This window comes from Silurus aristotelis (genome assembly GCF_946808225.1).
Source record: "Silurus aristotelis genome assembly, chromosome: 21".
Lineage (NCBI taxonomy): Eukaryota > Metazoa > Chordata > Actinopteri > Siluriformes > Siluridae > Silurus > Silurus aristotelis.
Genome location: NC_139594.1, coordinates 2,078,495 through 2,099,437, shown reverse-complemented (window position 1 = coordinate 2,099,437; position 20,943 = coordinate 2,078,495). Strand labels below are relative to the sequence as shown.

Here is a 20,943-nt window from a genome sequence, read left to right as displayed (position 1 = left end):
TGTCTCTGAACGTGGACAAAACGAAAGAGATGGTTGTAGACTTCAGGCGAGCACAGAGCGACCAATCTCAACTGATTATTGATGGATCCTCTGTGGAGATTGTCAAGAGCACCAAATTCCTTGGTGTTCATCTGGCAGACAACCTCACCTGGTCACTTAACACCAGCTCCATCACCAAGAAAGCCCAGCAGCGTCTCTACTTCCTGAGAAGGCTGAGGAAAGCCCACCTCCCTCCCCCCATCCTGACCATGTTCTACAGAGGGACCATTGAGAGCATCCTGAGCAGCTGCATCACTGCCTGGTTTGAGAACTGCACCGTCTCAGATCGCAAGACCCTACAGAGGATAATGAGGACAGCTGAGAAGATAATCGGAGTCTCTCTCCCCTCTATCATGGACATTTACACCACACACTGCATCCGCAAAAGCAAACAGCATTGTGGACAACCACACACAACCGTCACACACACTTTTCACACTCCTACCATCAGGAAAACGGTTTCGAAGCATTCGGGCCGTCACATCAAGACTGTGCAACAGTTTCTTTCCACAAGCCATCAGGCTCCTCAACACACAGAACTAAAACAGAACTCGCACACACTCACTCACTCACACACACTCACTCACACACACACACACTCACTCAAATGTGTGTTACTGAACTGGAATACAACCTGGACTAAACACAATCATCACTCATCTCGATCCACTCCACCACCATTTATCTATTTATTATTATTTATACTCGCACCTCTGTATTACAGTAGAATGTTTTCATGCTGTCTTTGCACCTCTGTATTCAGTAGAATGTTTACATGCTGTCTCTGCACCTCCTTGCTGCTGTTTTTTTGCACTTCATTGTTCTGTTCTGTTTGTATTCTCTCCTGGGTATAGTTTTTTAATTTCTCCTTACACAGTACTGTATAATCAAGTATACAGCATGTTTACTAGTCGGCGCTATACTTGGTTTTTTGTCTTGTGTTGTCTTGTGTTGTCTGTCTGCACTGTCTGTCTGTACTGTTTTTTGTCTGTACTGTTTTTTGTCTGCACTGTTTGCACCAGGTTGCACTCGATGCACTTTATGTTTGTGTTGTAGCTCTATGCTGTTGTTGTTTTGTTGTTTAGAGTAGCACCAGGGTTCCGGAGCAACGTTGTTTCGTTTTTACTGTGTACTGTGTACCACTGTGTATAGCAAAAATGACAATAAAAGCCTCTTGACTTGACTTTGTGCACTTTGTGTCCTGCTGGAACATGTTTAAGTCTCCTAGTTCCAATGAAGGGAAAATTGAATGCTACTGTACCCATTGTGGTAACAGTTTTGGGAAGAAACACATATGACTAGAAAAGTCCAATACAGTGGATGTTTGTGTTGTGTAAACGTGTCTACATCCACACACAGTGTCATCATGTAATGAAATTGCGACAGACCTTCATGTCAGAACAAAAAACACTATCAGCTTCATCAATTCAGTTGAATTAGTAGTTGGATTTCGGTGACTAAGCTTCAGGAGATGTCGAGTGTAACCAGTGTGACTGAAACTGAACTTGTTGCTGAAATATCTGCAGTACGTTTCAGACATCAGGAAAGTCTGGATATGTACAGGATAAAGATGGAGATGGAGATATTTTTATGAAAAATATTTCTGAAAGATTTATTTGTATCTGATTCATATTTATCTTTTTTTTATTGTTAGCATTCAAATATTTTAATTGAAGAGGAAGATTTCCATTTTCATGCAGATACCATTATCCAGAGCAAACTACAATTATCTCATTCATACAACTGAGCAGGTATGGGGTTAAAGAGCTTGCCCAGGAGTGGTAGCCCAGGAGTGGTAACCCAGGAGTGGTAGTCCAGGAGTGGTAACCCAGGAGTGGTAACCCAGGAGTGGTAACCCAGGAGTGGTAGCTCAGGAGTGGTAGCTCAGGAGTGGTAGCCCAGGAGTGGTAACCCAGGAGTGGTAGCCCAGGAGTGGTAGCCCAGGAGTGGTAGCCCAGGAGTGGTAGCTCGGGAGTGGTAGTCCAGGAGTGGTAGTCCAGGAGTGGTAGCCCAGGAGTGGTAGCCCAGGAGTGGTAGTCCAGGAGTGGTATTCCAGGAGTGGTAGTCCAGGAGTGGTAGTCCAGGAGTGGTAGTCCAGGAGTGGTAACCCAGGAGTGGTAGCCCAGGAGTGGTAGCCCAGGAGTGGTAGCCCAGGAGTGGTAGTCCAGGAGTGGTAACCCAGGAGTGGTAACCCAGGAGTGGTAGCTCAGGAGTGGTATTCCAGGAGTGGTATTCCAGGAGTGGTATTCCAGGAGTGGTATTCCAGGAGTGGTATTCCAGGAGTGGTAACCCAGGAGTGGTAGTCCAGGAGTGGTAACCCAGGAGTGGTAGTCCAGGAGTGGTAACCCAGGAGTGGTAGTCCAGGAGTGGTAGTCCAGGAGTGGTAGTCCAGGAGGGGTGGCCCAGGAGTGGTGGCCCAGGAGTGGTAGCCCAGGAGTGGTAGTCCAGGAGTGGTAGTCCAGGAGTGGTATGGATTTGAACTTAGAGATCCAAAGGCCAATGCATTAACCACTTAGCTACAGTAGCACCTCCCCAGGATTACAGTTCCTTAGTAGAGGTCGACTAAATTTAAGCGATACCGATAACTAGGTTGGATCGTACTTACCGATAACCGATTAATCAATAAATTTTTTTTATGGATGCTGGATAAAAAAAAATCACTTTATGTAAAATAGTACTAAAATGTGTTACACAGAAAAAGTTCAATAAAAAATATGATTAAATAATTCATAAATGATGAATAATAAATATAATATAATGCTCTGCTTGCAGTCTCACATGTAAAAACAAACAACACGTGGTGTCAGCGAATCGCCTCTAGAGGCCACTGTCGTAATGACGGAAAAAATATCGTTATGGATTTTTGCCAAAGCCAATAGTTCCAGCGGTCAGCTATCAGTGCTGATTAAGCGTTTTTGTCCTCCTCTATTCTTTCGGAGTAAGTTGGAGTTAGGACTACAGCTTGATATGCTGTTTGACGGTGTACCACCAATTGTTCACCAGCAACCTTTCTTCTCTTCGGATCTGCCCGATTCATCCCGACACCCCACCTCTGGATGGAGTTCTCTTTAATTGGAGACCACTTTATGTGAAGATGGTTCCACCTCAAAAGCCTGAAGATCCATGAAGCTTCTGAGTGACTCAGGATGAATTTGGACTGTAATTAATGTCAACAGTCTGCTACAATGGGATCAGGACCACAGTTTGCATGAACAGTTCTGCATGTGAGCACGAATCACTGAACACCTCAACAACGATGGGACTGTAATGAATGGACATTCGGTGTTGAGGATGAGGATGAGGTTCCCTCACCACTGGCTTGCTCATTGGGGATAAACTTATAATAACAAGGAACAAACTTATAGGCTCCAAACGTATACATCCTTATATACAACTTTATAACCACTTCATCTGCGTAAAGCTGCTTTGAGAAAATGTTTACTGTTAAAAACATTCTACAATTGATAAAGAATTTAATTGAACGTACACACACACACACACACACACACACACACACACACACACACACATGCTATTTTCCATCCCCGTGGGCACTCAGCTCAGGTTTTAGTATTATGTGCACTAAAAGGTACCTCAAGGCTACTCTGCTTTTTAAAGGGACATCATGTACCATATATGTCAGTTTGGGGCGGTTCAATATGGAAATGAGGTTCGTTCCTCATTGTTTGGTTTAATGCACTGCACAAATACAGGCCCTGTTCTGAAAAAAAAGGTCGGAACTCGTCACCTGTGTGATTCTGGAATAACCCGATTCAGAATTCCGCGGCTCATCGGGAGGTACTTTGGTAGTTTTTAAATATTTATCATAAATAATAATATTTATAAATGTGTGCAGGACTTACAGGTGGCGGAGGAGTAACAGGCCTGGTGGATGTTGTAGTGGTGCTGGTGTTCCGTGTCCAGTTCCTCGGGCTCGGTGGTGAAGCTGGCGTTAATCCCAGAGTCCATGGAGCTGTTAGCGGTGGATAGTAGCGGCACGGAGACGGTCACGGTGGGAGTCATCTGGACCGGGCTGAACACACCGCTCTCGGCCGACATTTGCGGCTGGAGAGACGGGAGATTTGGCACGGGAGGTTCTGCCTCGGGAACGGACTCGGGTTCCTCCTCGATCACCTCGTCCTGACGGCTCTTCTGCTCCTCGTTCGCCAGTCGGCGCCGCTTCTCGCGCTGACGCTTGATGATGGTGGCGCGGTCACGGATGGCTTTGGCCACCAGCTTGTAGTCGACGTCGCACACAAAACCGAGCACCACCTGAAGCAGAGAGAGAGAATTAACTTCTAACTGATGAAGAAGCTCCTCGGCTGAGTGAGAACTTCGGACGGATTAGAACAATCCAATCACTTTGACTCGACTTGTGAGTGTTGAATCAGGAACACTTCGGTTTATTCACTACACCTCTCACGTTTCACGCAATCACAAGCTCTTACACACTCGTATTGATCTCGCTGACCTTTAACCCCCTGACCAGCTGATTAGATGTGACTAGCCGAGGTCAAAGGCTCACGTTTTTGAAGCTTCCAAAAACATAATATCTACACAGAAACTCTTCCTGTACTCACAGTGTTCACATCAGTGTGAGGAAAAAACATCACGAATCAACCTGGAGCTTTTCATCTACTGTTCATCTTAGTGTTTATATTTAATACAGTAATTCAACATAACTGACTGCTGCACTGAAGATCTCAAATACAAGAGTCTTCAATCTGATCCTGGAAAAGTCCAAACAAAGGAACAAACAAACAAACAAACAAACAAACAAACAAACAAACAAAGGAATAAATGAATAAAGAAACAAACAAAAAACAAATGAATAAATGAACAAAAAGGAAGGAAGGAAGGAAGGAAGGAAGGAAGGAAGGAAGGAAGGAAGGAAGGAAGGAAGGAAGGAAGGAAGGAAGGAGCAAACAAACATACAAATGAACAAATGAATGAATAAATGAGTGAAGTACTAAATGATTGATTAAATGAATTAATTAACGAACAAAGAAAAATTAACTTTCAAATGAACAAAGGAAGGAAGAAAGAAACAAACAAACAAAAAGGAATGAATGGATGAATAAACAAACAAAGGAACAAACAAACAAAAGAATCAACAAATGGACAAATGAAGAAACAAATGGATGACAAATAAATAAACAAATGAAAGGAACAAACAAGCAAATTAACATAAGAATACGAAAAAAAAACCAATCAAACAAATAAACTAATTAAAAAAGGAACCAAGGAACAAATAAACTGTAATAAACAAATATCGGACGGAGACCAGAGTGAGCTGAGCGTATACCTCACAGTGCTCTGATACAAACAAACAAACTAATAAACAAACACAAATTAATTAATAAAAGAAAACATAAAATAAAATGAATGAAATTAAAAGTTGACTTTTTATAGAAGAATAGAATATTTATGACTAATTATGAATAATTATGAGTTCATACCGAATAAAACTAAAATAATTCAATATTATTTATTAATTAAATACAATTGTGGCCTAAAAAACCTCATAGTTTAAAATCGTGAAATTTTTTTTTTTCCAAATAAAATCACAAATAAATCCTAAATATGTGAATAATCCTCTCACCATCTCCTGGGCCACCTCCTCAGGGACGTCTTTGTGGAGCTCGAACAGGAACTCGATAGCGTTGTTGTCTTTGTACTTGCCGTGAAGCTTCTTGGTGTCATCCATCCGGAGCCAGAGCTTCAGACCCGACTTCACCATGTCATCCTCCTCAGCCAGCTCCACGTGGACGCCGGTGTTCTCCTGGAAGAAGGGATGCTCTAACAGGTCCTGGATGGTGTACCTGACCAATCAGAGAAGAAAGCATTAAAGGTTGTGGACTTGCAGAGTTTCCTTTGACAAATGTTCTCAGAAAGATTGCACCTGGGGTCATAATGAAAGACTGAATGCCATCAGTGGCTGCAAAGTTCTCATACAATCAAAGTAAAGCTAAAGGAGCTTTCTAAAGTTCTCATTAGGACAAAGACTGGATTGGGAAAAAAGTAACAGAGTCACAGAGATATCAAACATCTCTTTTTAAGAATGAAACATTTCAGGACGTGTTGTTCTCATCTTAGAATACACAAAAACAGGAACTCGTGGAAATCTAGGTCAGTTCCGCGCATAGTAGCTATTATTCCAGGTTCATGTAAGTTCTTCCTCATTCATGTTCTCCTGGGACTGGGTGTGTATACTGGGTGAGTTTCAGAAAACCGATAAGTGACACAATCACTCATCTGCCTTTCGGTTTCAGTGAAAGATCACCGTAATGATGTAAGAAACCTTTAACGTGTATCAATGAACAAGACGTTAAACAGCCATTATAGTGAATTTGCAAAAATGCAGTCCCAATTTGCTCTTATAATAAGCTTCACGCTTCTGAGAAGATGTTCCACTAGATTTTGTGGAGATCTGATGTAGATGAGGTGAGGAGACCTGGGGGTGCAATCAGAGTTCCAATTTATCCCAACCGTGTTCAATAGGGTTTATAGTTCTATAGCAGGAGATCTTCCACTCCAACCCATGAGAAGCAGATCTTCTGGGAGCTGGCTTTTTGGTCGTGCTGGATCAGGTTTGGGTCTGTTAGTTTAAGGGAAAGGAAAATGTCCAGCTACTGAATCCGGAGTTGTCCGATACGATAGTGTGAATGGAACTTTGTGCAGACAGTTTGGGGAAGAAACACATATGGGTGGAAAAGTCAGGCGTTCCAGTACTTTGGACCAAACAGTGGATCTTTCAACAGGAAGGAGAGGAAAAGAATTCCGGATGGAACAATTCAGTGGAGAATATCGAAAGTTATCTATTAATGATGCTACAAAAAATTTATTTGTCAGACTGTTTAATGACCTGCATCATTACAAATATACAGTTAACAGAAGTAGAGTGTGAACTAAACATTCACCAGGAACCTTTAAAGCCACGCCCAAACTTCAAGTGAACGGTTGAACGTAACTACAGAAGTGTGAATTGAGACAAGTAGATCACAGTGTCATTAAACTGTCATACACGTGACATTAGAACATTCTGAGTGGTGAAGTTAAGAACACTGATAAACTTCATCATGGCACGGATTTATTTATTAGGCAGCAGGTGAACATTTTGTCCTCAAAGTTGATGTAAGAAGCAGGAAAAATGGGATTTGATCGAGTTTGACAAATTGTGACGTCTAGACGACTGGGTCAGAGGGTTTTCAAAACTGCAGCTCTTGTGGGCTGAAGAAGAAGATCGTATGAGTTTTTTGATCATGTAACATTGATGTATTCCATATTGGCACATGATTCCATGATTCTGAAGTGTATTTACAGATGAAACATTAATTTCAGCATGATGTTTTGTGTGTACATCAAATTTATTCGAACCTGAACCCTGCTCTTTACCCACACTGGCTAATCCAGGTGAGGTCCATCCAGGTAGCGTGTTGCGCATGAAACAGGTTTATGTGAGTGCGAGTCACATGATTATTTTGGATGCCTTCTGCTTCACTGGGGAACAGGAATAGCAGCTTGTTCTGCCTCGTCGCCTTTGTTTAAATGTCAAAAATACACAAGCACAAGGTGAAAAGACTGACTCCAGCTGCTGGCAAACATCACACCAATGGGTGTTTACACACACACACACACACACACACACACACACACACACACACACACACACACACTCTGACACACATTGAGGTTAATGGTTCTCCCAGTGGTGTTAGTGTACGTGATCATAGACAGATGTGTGAGGGATTCTCTATGTTACCTCTCCTTCTTGTTCATGCGGATGCAGCCCTCGATGATCTCCTTCAGCTCCGGGACGTTCACTTTGAAAAAACTGTCTGGCTTCATGCCCTGTGTGTGTAAAACAGAGACAAGGGAAAGAAAGAAAGGTCTTTTTACTTGTCATATACTTTACAGCACAGTGACACATTTCCTAGCGATGTTAGGAATCTGGGGTCAATGATACACCACCCCTGAAGCAGTGATTATTAAGGGCCACAAGAAGGTGCAGCTCGGTAATGCTGGATCTTGAACCCCCAACCTTCTTATCAGTTACACAGAGCCTTAACCACAGAGCTACCATAAGTGTGATATTTCCTCTGAGTAGCATATTTGATACACATAGGAGGGGGGGGGGTGGGCGAAATTTTGATTTTCCAATCAAAATTACGTCCAATTTTTTAAAATTATTTATTAGGCAGCAGATGAACATTATGTCCTCAAAGTTGATGTTAGAAGCAGGAAAAATGGGCGAGCGTAAGGATTTGAGCGACAGATTGTGACGTCTAGACGTCTGGGTCACAGCGTCTCCAAAAGTGCAGCTCTTGTGGGATGTTCCTGGTCTGCAGTGGTCAGTATCTATCAAAAGTTCTCCGAAGAAGGAACAGTGGTGAACGACAGGGTCGTGGGGGATGAGGCTCATTGATGCACGTGAGGAGCGAAGGCTGGTCCAGTGGTCTGATCCAACAGACGAGTTCCTGTAGCTCAAACTGCTGAAGAATTTCATGTTGTTAATGATCTGGTTTTAGCAGCAAAAAGGGGATCAACACAATATTAAGCAGGTGGTCATAATGTTCCGGCTGATCAGTGTCTAGTCCCTTTTTATTAAATGCTGAATTTTCTAAGCAGCCAATCGGGTTTATATTTCACGGCAAGTCATATTCTGTATACACTGTAACTACAGTATGTTTGTGACAAATAAACAAATCTTGAATCTTGTATTATAACAATAAAAATCTAATTGTAATATCTCCCTATATCACTTCTTAACATCGGAGAAAAAAACTAAATGCCATTCTACAGGGCAGTTTGACCTCTGCTTTGCGTAACCTGATCCGAGTTCATATTTTACATGGTGTAAAGCAGTTAAGGTCTGATAAATGCTCGCTAAACAGGTCCTGAGTGGTTCTGTACGTAATTACATCAGGGTTGCCAAATCTGCGTGAGAAAACCTTCCTAATAGCTAAAGATCATGTTCATACAGGAACACAGGGAAATGAAACAGCTGCACATCTGCATACGTTCAAATGTTGGATTTTTTAAAAACCTGCATTAGATGTTTTTCTTCGAATTTGGACCAATGCATCGTACGATATGAAAAAAATCTTAGTAATACACATAGACACGTGTTTGTCTCTGTATATCTAATCTTTGGCTCTTAAAAACACACACAGTGACACCCAATGACCTTATTGACATCAACCAGATAAACACAGGCTGTCGCGGGGCATGTCTGGTTATCTGTGTGTGCGTCCATCTGTTTGTCTGTCACACACACACACACACACACACACACACACACACACACACACACACACACACACACACACACACACACACAGTCACCCACAGGGGCCATGGAAAACTCTTTACACACTGCACTGCTCTGACAGTACTGTAGTTGTGTGTCACATGGTCAGAGGTAGAAAGTAACGAATTACATTTTCTTGCATTAGTGTAATTAAGTAGTATTTTTTTTACTTCTACTTAAGTATGTTTTGTTTGAAGTATTTGAAGTACTTAACTAAATTAGAAATCATATTTGGTACCGAGTAAAATAAATTTTGTTTAGCACCAGGGTTGGAAATTAACGAGGACTTGGGGCAAAATGATCAATGCACAAAAAAGTCCTATAGCATGAATGAAAAGTGTTACATTTTAGAGGAGATCTGCTGATGTTGCATACGGTTAAAGAGCATTACAGTGTAACCAATCACACTGGAAATGCTGGAGTTGAATTCTGAATCTGCGTTTGCATAAATGATCATAAATGGCATTATAACACTGCATATTCACATTAGACTCAAGTCTTGGACTGTAGTGTTAATATTTTATTTTATAATTTTTTTATTTTTGCTTTATTGCCCTTTTTGAACTACACCAGAATCACCCCTCCCCCCACTGTTAAAAAATGAAATTTTATTTTAAAATAAACTACTTTTACTCGAGTCGATTTTTAGACTGGCAACTTTACTTGTACTTAAATTAAATTTAATTGAAGTAACAGTAACTTTTACTTGAGTAGAATATTTTGTTACTCTTCTCACCTCTGCACGCTTCAAGGTTTACATTGAAGTTTTGATCGTATTTCTTTAACTCTGTTTTACACGTGTTCTGATCGGCGCCCGGTGCATCTACTGATCACCAACATACAGTTCAGCATCAGTTCAACATCAAGCAGAACATTTAGAGAGGAACAAATGACTTGAACTCGACACAACACACGTGACCTCATTTACACATTTTTATCACAATTAATAATTTTAATAGATAACAGTGTTTGAGTCATAAATATCATTCTATTAATAGATCAGTGTGCTGAGAGTCACATTCGAGTCTTTACACATAAACTGAGGTGATTAAGTAAAGAGTCTTGTGACAGAAATGATAATAGGAACATTATTAATTTGGATACTTATGTACATTTGAAGGCAAATATTTTTGTACTTTTACTCAAGTGAAAGTTTAAAGGGAGCATTTTTACTTTTAAGGGAGTCATATTTTACAGAGTGGATCTACTTTTACTCAAACACAAGCTTTGTGTTCTAAACAGACACTTCACCCAGGAGAAGAGAAGTTCTAGAAGACTTGCTCACAATGTCTAAATTCACATCAGCGATGCTCAAAGGGAACGTTTAAAAGCTTCATACAATTAACTAAGTGTTTGAGCCTCTTGTTTATGCTCTAGGCAGAGTTTAGAGCTCATGGACTCTCTGAATCTCAGATACGTTAATTATTTTAAAAAAAATAGGCCTGAGAGCAAAATAACATGACCTTGAATGTTATTTATCTTTTTCCCATAGAGACAGTCTCCCTCTGGATAACATGATTCCATGCACCCTGTTGATAGGGTCGGGGTGAAATGCAGTCCAGGACAGTTTTCTTGTCCTTAAAGAGTGCAGGAATGACAGTATTCTTACAGGAGGTCATATATCCTGTACTGTATGTTGCGCTGAAAAGGGAGCTGATGCAGGAAGCTGATGCAGGGATATTTGTGTAAAGCGTAAACAGAAAAGGCTTAGAATAGATCCTTGAGGGTCACCTGTGATGAAACTCTCGATTTTCCACTGTTTAGTGTGTGTAGACCTGCTGACCCTGAAAAGGAAGAATGCATAGTCATGGCGTTGGGTGGGACGAGGAAGGGTTGAAACACAGTTAATTTTCCACAAGGTCCTTACAGAAAGCACTTGTCTAAGGTTGAATTTGTCACATATTCAGTATATACAGAGTTTTCCAGTACCCTGGTACCCACCAAGGATACATTTCTCTTTCCCAGTTATGATAGAGATGTGTTCTGATGATACAATAACAACTTGAAAATATGGTAAGTCCAGACAGACCCAGGAGTCTTGAAGAATGGTGACCAGTCTGGTATAGTGTACATTAAATAGTTAATAATTTAACAAATTAACAAAGGAGAGAGACAGGAAACAGAAACGGCCGCTGGCGGCTGGCGAGAGTAAGGAACATCACACCCTGGCAGCGTCCCAATATAACAAATTTGTTCAATATTTTGTATCGAAATCGTCATTGTAAGTTCGGAAAATCTAAATGCAAATATCAGGGACTACCCACACATTTAAAGTGCTTTTAAAACTGAATCTGACGAGCAGAACTGGGTTTCAAACGTCACCGCTCCGCACTGCTTGGAAAAAAGGGACGCAAAACAGAGTTAATGTCTCGAGTCGCCAGGATGGAAACACTAAGCTCCAAGCTGTCGAATTGATGAGGTGGAATGTTTAAGCTTGGCGAGAAAAACCAAAATGAAGTAAGGGCCAGCGTTCTCCAAAGCTAATGTGAAGGTGTCCAACAAAAACACTGAGGTTGATGTGATGTGATTGATGAGGTTTATGGCTTAATATTCCACTTACTACTACTTCTACAACTACTCTTCTTCTTCTTCTTTTTCTTCTTCGTCTTCTTGCACATTAACTGTGTTTGCCCTTGATGCTGAACCTGGCCTTAAAATAGTTACGTAAAGATATAACTTACAACAGGTTCTTACTCTTAAGGATATTCTTCTATCTGACGTACAAGAAATTAAAAGGTATAAAGAGCTCAGAAGGATCCAAGCCTCCATCACAGTTTCACGTCCCTTATCCTGGTCAAGGAACATGATGTTTCTGAAGCTAGGACGGTGTTCTGAATGTAACCAGAGTACCGCTGGGCTGAATTCGCTGGATTTGCGTCATGCTCCTGGGGTTCGAGGTTTACATAAGAGTGTGTCTCTTTATTAGATGTTTGTTCACGATAACAGAGCTCCATGATTCCTAACAGCTCCTAACTGAGCTCATCAGATTCATCCATCTTTCACTCTTTCTGCCTCCTCCACAGGTTTTTTCCAGCTAATCAGTTCACATTGGGGCGTCTGGCTCGAGGTCAGTTCAGCACCACGGCCAGAGTGAATCATGTCCATAATGATGATGAAATAAGCTGCTTCTGTTTGTTGTTTGCAGAAACCTGAACATGTTTCTTTCTGTGTAGAACTGATTTGTTCATTTTTGCAAAAAACATGAGTACCAGGAATTCACATCTGGTACGAATTTTGAAGTGTAACAGAGAAAACCTGGACGAATAAATAAAATGCTGAAGGACAAGAAAAAAGCAGAAATGAACTTCAGTTTAGATGATGATGATGATGATGATGATGATGATGATGATTATAATAGAGTTGGTGGTGATGATGCTGCTGATGGTGGTTATGATGTTGGTTGTGATTATGATGATGATGAAGATGATGAAGATAAAGATGATGATGGTGGTGGTGATTATGATGATGATGGTGATGATGATGAAGATGATGATGGTGGTGGTGATGGTGGTGAAAGAGATCATGATGGTGATGGCGGTAACAACAATAACGGTTGTAATGATGGTGGTGATTGTGAAAGTGATGATGATGGTGGTGGTGATGACGATAATGATGATGATGATGATGGTGAGATAGTTAAAAGGTCTTCATACATTAATAAATAAAACATGTGGGTAATGAAGTTAGACCTTTGCCATTGTAATGAGCAACAATTGGTATGTAACTAGTAAAAGTGAGAAGGTTAAATAGGAATCTCTCTCAAACGCCTCTGGTTCTCTCAAAGGTCTCCCAAATTCTTAAACAAATTATTTTGGGCTAAAATCTTTTACCCGAAAATCCAGCTTTGTTTGACCTTATAACAAACCCCGTTGACTCTGTGAGTCTCTGGTCTCTGGTGAGAATTCTGCGAGACACTAAACAAGCTAAAAAGGCAAAGCCCGAGAGAGATGAAAGCTGCAGACAGTCTCCATGGAAATCACACGATGACCTTTTCTACCTGTGTCTGAATGAGGAGCCATGTGCTGGAGGAAAGATCCATCAAAGCCTCCACTGAAGTCACTCTGGATGAAATACGTTAGTATCAGTGGCTGCTCTGAGGCCAGAGCTCAAACATGCATGCAATCAAGAAATCCTTGAAAAGCAACAATGTGTTCTTCATGTTATCGTTCGTTGAAGACGAAGACCAAATGCAAAATTAAGCGAGGCACATGATTTCTGAAGAGCTAATCGGGGGATAAACTAGCGTCTACATCCAGCACATACAGAGGAAATAAACAACTAGCTTTCATTATATCTTCAGCTCATCTCTCCATCTGTCCTTTATTTGGTTTAAATAACTGCACATAAAGGAGTAGAGTCTTCATTCAGAATAGTGAGTTTGATGTTAATCCTGCACGGAGACGTTAACGCTCAGGGGGTTTGAAGGTGAACAGTGGAACAGTGTAGGATGCTGGACCGTGTGTGTGCAGCACTGAATCTTAACCGTAAACAATCCAGATGAAGGTGATGGTCTGCTGAGTTTGGAAGCAAAAATGTGGGGACAGAAGAAAAGCTCTTTGAAAAACTAACTGCTTTAACGTCTCCAACATCACGTTTCACTTTCATCACCTTACACTTCCATCACCTTACACTTCCATCACCTTACACTTCCATCATCTTACACTTTCTTTACCTTACACTCCCATCACCTTACACTCCCATCACCTTACACTCCCATCACCTTACACTCCCATCACCTTACACTCCCTTCACCTTACACTCCCTTCACCTTACACTCCCTTCACCTTACACTCCCTTCACCTTACACTCCCTTCACCTTACACTCCCTTCACCTTACACTCCCTTCACCTTACACTCCCTTCACCTTACACTCCCTTCACCTTACACTTCCTTTACCTTACACTCCCTTCACCTTACACTCCCTTCACCTTACACTTCCATCACCTTACACTTCCATCACCTTACACTTCCTTCACCTTACACTCCCTTCACCTTACACTCCCTTCACCTTACACTTCCATCACCTTACACTTCCATCACCTTACACTTCCTTCACCTTACACTTCCATCACCTTACACTTCCTTTACCTTACACTCCCTTCACCTTACACTCCCTTCACCTTACACTTCCATCACCTTACACTTCCTTCACCTTACACTTCCTTCACCTTACACTTCCTTCACCTTACACTTTCTTTACCTTACACTTCCTTCACCTTACACTTCCATCACCTTACACTTCCATCACCTTACACTTCCATCACCTTACACTTCCATCACCTTACACTTTCTTTACCTTACACTTCCTTCACCTTACACTCCCATCACCTTACACTTCCATCACCTTACACTTCCGTCACGTTACACTTCCGTCACCTTACACTTCCATCACCTTACACTTCCGCCCCGTCACACTTCTGTCACCTTACACTGCCTTCATATCACACTTCTGTCATGTTTCACTTTATTCACGGTACACTTTTGTCATTACTCTTAAAATCTCCTGTCCAAATCTCACCTCTCCCAAAATCTTCTGTCCAGAACCCATCTGTCCCTGAATCTCCTGTCCCCAAACTCAGAAACATTTCCCCTGTAAATATTACACCAATGTACCTCCATCACCATGACAACAAGTCCATGTTTTCTCTCCATGTGTTCGTTTAAAACTGGTTTATTGTGAAGGCTTAGATTAGATTAGGAAAAATGTCCCTGCAGAGACACAACGAGACAGAGAGAGAGAGACAAAGAGAGAGAGAAAGAGAGAGAGAGAGAGAGAGAGAGGGAGAGAGAGAGAAAGAGACACAAATCTGTCTATCAGCAGTATTCCCTCGTCAGCTGACACCCAGCCTGTTATTACTTTCCCATCATGCTGTTCTTTCCCTCAGTGACCTCCAGTGGCTTTGACACCCCCCTCCCCCTGCCAAGCCCCCCATCCTTGACCCTCCGCATATGACAACTTCCAAGTCAGGTTGCCATCACAACAACAACAACAACAACCTTTAGGATGGAGCCTCAGCATCAATAATTTTTTTCTAACACAACGATCCTGATGGTTTTCATTGATTTCAATGTCATACTTTTTATCTGTTTATAGTTACATTCAAATCGTGTCCATACATCATTCATATTCCTGTTTACGGCTCACATTTAGGTCTTAGTTTTCTATAACAGCAGCTCTGGCAGTAGTGCAGGATTATATGAACACTCATATTGCATTGTTTCTATAGTTGTTTCTAAAAATACACGTAGCAGTGGACATGGGATTCGTGGAACTGAAGGTGTGGCCAGTATCATCTGATTTACCTGCACTGATCGAGAATTCTTTCTGTCTTATAGAATGTATGGTCGAAATATTCGGACACACAACTTTTGTTCAGCCAGTCTCGTCTCTCTGGTTCCTTCCCGTCCCGTCCCTTTCCTTCCCTTCCCTTCTCTTCCTCTTCCTCTTCCTCTTCCCATCCCTTCCCTTTCCTTTCCTTTCCTTTTCTTCTTTTCTTCCTCCCCTACCATCTCCTTTTTCTTTCCCTTCCCATTCTTTTTGTTCCTCTTCCCATCCCTTCCCTTTCCTTTCCTTTTCTTTCCTTTTCTTCTTTTCTTCTTCCCCTACCATCTCCTCTTTCTTTCCCTTCCCATTCTTTTTGTTCCTCTTCCCATCCCTTCCCTTTCCTTTCCTTCCCTTATTTTATTCTTCCCTTCCCATCTCTTCTCCTTTCTTTCCCTTCCCATTCCTTTACTTCCCTTCCCTTCCCTTCTGTTATGTTCTGGTGGACTACAGATGCTGTAACATGAAATCTTTCTCTTTACTTGAACTAGGAGACCCAAAACTGTTCCAGCTTAACACAAAAGCCAGTTTCAAGAAGATATACATTGAGAAGGATTAAGAAGAAGATAATTGTGGACGAAATGTGGATATTGGAACACCTGATTTTCCAGCTATATGTGGTTCTTCATAACATATACCTCCACCAGACTGTAGGACAAAACCTTGGAGGGACACAATTGTATAGGAGGTAACATAAAAGTTTTCCTTTACTTTAGCTAGGAGATCCAAATCTGTTCCAGCATGACACAAACTGCACATGAAGATCTGCTACAGATCTCCCTATTGAACAACACTGGCCGCACCCCAGGCCTCCGCACCTCACCTACATCAGTACCTTTCAGCTACCCTTGTAGCTGAAAGAGCACAAATCTCCACCAAATCTAGTGGACCATCTTCCAAGAATAGTGAAGCTTTTCAAAACAGCAAATGTGGAATGGGATGTAAATAGCAATGCACATACCAATGTTATGGTCAGGTTATCGAATTACAGACCAATTTCAAATCTCCCATTTATGTCTAAGATTTTAGAAAAGATTGTCGCTGCCCAGTTATGTTCCTACCTGCAAGAGAACAATATCTTTGAAGAATTTCAGTCAGGTTTTAGGCCCCATCATAGCACAGAAACTGCTCTAGTTAAAATCACTAATGACCTGTTTTTAGCTTCAGACCAAGGCTTCAACTCGTTGTTGGTTCTACTAGATCTTAGTGCTGCATTCGACACTATAGACCATGATCTCCTCCTAGATCGCTTACAAAATTACATCGGCATTCAGGGACAGGCATTAAGCTGGTTTAAATCCTACCTGTCTGATCGTTACCATTTCGTAGATTTAAATGGAGAGCTATCAAGGCTAATGCAAGTAAATTATGGCGTGCCGCAAGGTTCAGTTCTAGGACCCCTGCTCTTCACAATATACATGCTTCCGTTAGGAAATATTATTAGAAGGCATGGAATTAGCTTCCATTGTTATGCTGATGATACTCAGCTATATATTTCATCCAAACCAGGCGATACAGCTCAATTAACTCGGATAACTGAGTGTGTTAAGGAAATAAGAGATTGGATGACCCATAACTTTCTACTTTTAAATTCTGATAAGACTGAGATTTTGCTCATCGGCCCAAAAAATAGTATACAGAAGCTCCAGCATCTCAACCTGCAGTTAGACGGATGTTCTGTAACCACTAGTTCAACGGTAAAAGACCTGGGAGTTATTTTAGACAGCAACTTGTCTTTCAAATATCATATCAACCAAGTTACAAAAACAGCCTTCTTTCACCTTAGAAATATTTCTAAGTTAAGAAACATGTTGTCTATATCCGATGCAAAGAAGCTCGTCCATGCGTTTATGACCTCCAGAATAGACTACTGTAATGCATTACTAGGTGAATGTCCTGCATCATTAATAAACAAGCTTTAGTTAGTTCAGAATGCAGCAGCCAGAGTTCTCACAAGGTCAAGAAAATATGATCACATAACCCCAATCCTATCGTCCCTACATTGGCTTCCTGTTAAGTTTCGAATAGACTACAAACTATTACTTCTCACTTATAAAGCACTAAATGGTTTGGCTTCTATGTATCTCTTCAGTCTTTTAACACGCTACAATCCGTCACGCTCCCTGAGATCTCAAAACTCTGGACTTCTAGTAGTTCCTAGAATAGCAAAGTCCACTAAAGGTGGTAGAGCATTCTCACATTTAGCTCCTAAACTCTGGAATAGTCTTCCTGACAGTGTTCGGGGCTCAGACACACTCACCCAGTTTAAGTGCAGATTAAAAACATATCTTTTTAGCAAAGCCTACACATAACATACATCTCACATTATAACCTTGTGCTCCAGAACATCTGATCACATGCACATTATCAACTTGTGCTGTTAATATCATGAACAGCAGCTACGCTAATTCCTCTCCACTGCTTCTCTTTATCTCCCCATCCCGAGACACCCTGAGGTTGCTCCAGCTCCAGTCACCTCCCACCTCGTGATGATTACGGACCTTTGAAGAAGTAGATGCCGAACTCGCAAACATCCCGAACCATCTAGAACGTACCAGTGCCATTTGGATCCCACTACATGTGTGGAGTTTGACATTGGACCTCCTGGAGTGTTTAAAGGCTCTGGCATGGAGAAGCTGATGCTGGATCTGTGAGGATCACAAATGCTGAGCTTATAAAACTAGGAGCTACTAACCATATAGACTGTATAAGACTGCAGAAAGAACATCACTTATAATCTTATACTCCAGTGCTCATGTTAGTTCTCACTCTCCAGTGTTCTGTAGTGTTGAAAGATTTATGATCAAACTCTTGATGTCACCCAAATGAGGATGGGTTCCTCTTTTGAGTCTGGTTCCTCTCAAGGTTTCTTCCTCATAACATCTAAGGGAGTTTTTCCTTGCCACAGTCACCACGGCTGCTCATCAGGGACAAATTCACACCATTCACCTTAACTGTTGATTTGTGTAAAGCTGCTTTGAGACAATGTCTGTTGTGAAAAGCGCTATACAAATAAACTTGACTTGACTTGACTTGACTTGAGGTGTCCACAGAAATGTGTCTCCAAAAGCGGTGTATTTTAAAGAGTGTTTTCATTCCAAATCCCTATTCTTATCACAAAAACACACACTCTGTCTTTACATCCAATCCCATGTCAGCCAACTAAAGGACTGTGTCAGACTGTGTTGTGTGTGCTTCAGGAAGCGTTAGGAAATCATTCCGCACGCTCGTACACTCGTACAAACGGTCCTTCCTTCTTTAATAATCAGACGAGTGAGATAAGAGTTGCTGTTGTCTGAGAATAAATACACAGATCAGGAACAAAGAGCAGCTCAAGGACATGCTGGTAAAGCAAGTTCATTAGTATGAGTGAGGTTCCACTACAACACACAACCACACACACACACCTACACACACACACACTAAGCTATTTAGTTACTGATTCACTAAACTATTAAACCCAAACCTGTTCCAGCCCCTTCTTTAGAGCTCTAACCATATTGGGATGAATTGTCCATGCTGACTGCACCCCAGGCCTCCTCACCATACCTCCATCCTGCAGTTCCTGACTTTACCACCCTTGTGTCTGAAGGAATCTCACCCAAAATCTAGTGGAACATCTTCCCTGAAGAATGGAGCTTATTATAAGAGAAAAAAGGAGAACCTTTGGCACTACAGTCTACTAATCAGACACACCTACAGAGATTAAAGAGGAAAGAAAGCAGTAACTCAGTGGATAAAATGTTGGCCTTCTGAATAGAAGGTCATGAGAGCTAATCCCAGCACCTTCAAGCTGGACCCTTAACCCTCAATTGCTGTGAGACAACTGTAAGTCACTCTGGATAAAAATGTCTCTGAAAAAAAATGTTTTCGTTGTTCCTGATTGTAGCCTTGACTGATTTTTTTTTACTTTTCGGATCGTTGTTATTATGAAAGCTGCCTCAAACTGCACCTTCATGTTCTTTCACTGCCTTTTAAATGACATCTAAAATCCCTGATTTACACTGTGCTCCACGGCCGAGGAACATCGACGTGGGTGAGATGCCCTCACGGCAGACTGCGGCGTTCTGATGTCGCGTTTATGGATCTGTCGACGCCGGTAATGATATGTTCTTCTCCTGTAAGTGACGATCCTGTGGTCTCAGAGCGAGCCTGATTACACTGCTGAAAATGAAACACAACGTCTGTTTCCTTTATTTTTTATGTTTGTAATATCAGAGTCGTGGTGAGACGTGTTAATTGCGCTTTCTGCTGCGAAGGACAATTACTGCACCATTAGCGGCCGGGTAAAAACCTCAGAGAGGGAGCTTATTAGTGTGCCTGAGAGACAGTTTAAAAAAAGAGAGAAAGAAATAGAGAGAGAGTTCACAACAACGATAAAAAAAAAGAGCGTGGGCGTCTGCATAGAGATATGCAGCTGCACACACCATGTCCTGCTGAGAGCTCCGTCAGGAACGTGGCCCAGGGATCAACAGTGAAAGACATAACGATGATTTGATAAAAAAGATTTTACATGGTTTAGAAAAATGTTAAGGGCATTGCTTAGGGGCCGAAGAATGGTTGCTTGGCAACACCGGGGCTTAACACCTCAACCTTACGATCAGCCTTAACCACTGAACTTCCCCAAAATTTACACATAGCTGGGGTCAGATAGGGCTAGGTGCCTTGCTCAAGGGCACTACAGTGGCAGCTTGTCAGTGCTGGGGCTTGAACACCCCATTAAGAACTTGGACATTGGATTAGAAGTTCAAATCCTAGCACCCCAAAATGCCACTGTTGAGCCCTTAAACAAGGCCCTTAAACCTCAACTCCTCGGTTGTGGATAATAGCGTCCGTACAAGCTGCCACTCCTGGGCCCCTGAGTGGCATCTTGGTGTAGCTGTGTTTTAAACTCACAACCTTCAGAGCCAAAGTTCTGACCCTAAGGTAAAGCAGATGCTCAGTAAAAAAATAGATATCTGTAAGAAGACGACGCTGCTACTAATGGAAGGAGTCTGCAGTGTCAGTGCAGTCTGGACTTACCCGACTTAATCCACCTCTTATTACCACCACTATCACATCGCAATTATAGAAGCCATCGATACAATACAAAAACGCAATATAACAACACGTGGCATTACAGAGAGAGAGACATTTCACATATGGAGGTGAAAACCATTTTACTAAAGCAAGAAACCCAGTTAAGACTCCAAAACTCTACACTACAACCACAACTGTGCGGTACCGCTCGTATTCACTTGTCTGGAAGTGAAGAATAAACCCTTTCCTGGGC

At 41.7% G+C, this 20,943-nt stretch overlaps 1 protein-coding gene across 6 annotated transcripts in view; it reads right to left on the bottom strand.

The window, feature by feature from the left end:
- wnk4b (WNK lysine deficient protein kinase 4b) overlaps positions 1-20,943 on the bottom strand; it is a 79,336-nt gene that overhangs the window by 21,687 nt on the left and 36,706 nt on the right. For all 6 annotated transcript variants that reach the window (XM_083524272.1, XM_083524274.1, XM_083524276.1 and 3 more), the window contains exons 5-7: positions 7,802-7,890; positions 5,642-5,861; positions 3,903-4,311 (exon numbers count right to left, since the gene is read on the bottom strand). In XM_083524272.1, the coding sequence (XP_083380398.1) occupies positions 3,903-4,311; positions 5,642-5,861; positions 7,802-7,890 (718 nt within the window). The remainder of the gene's footprint in view (positions 1-3,902; positions 4,312-5,641; positions 5,862-7,801; positions 7,891-20,943) is intronic.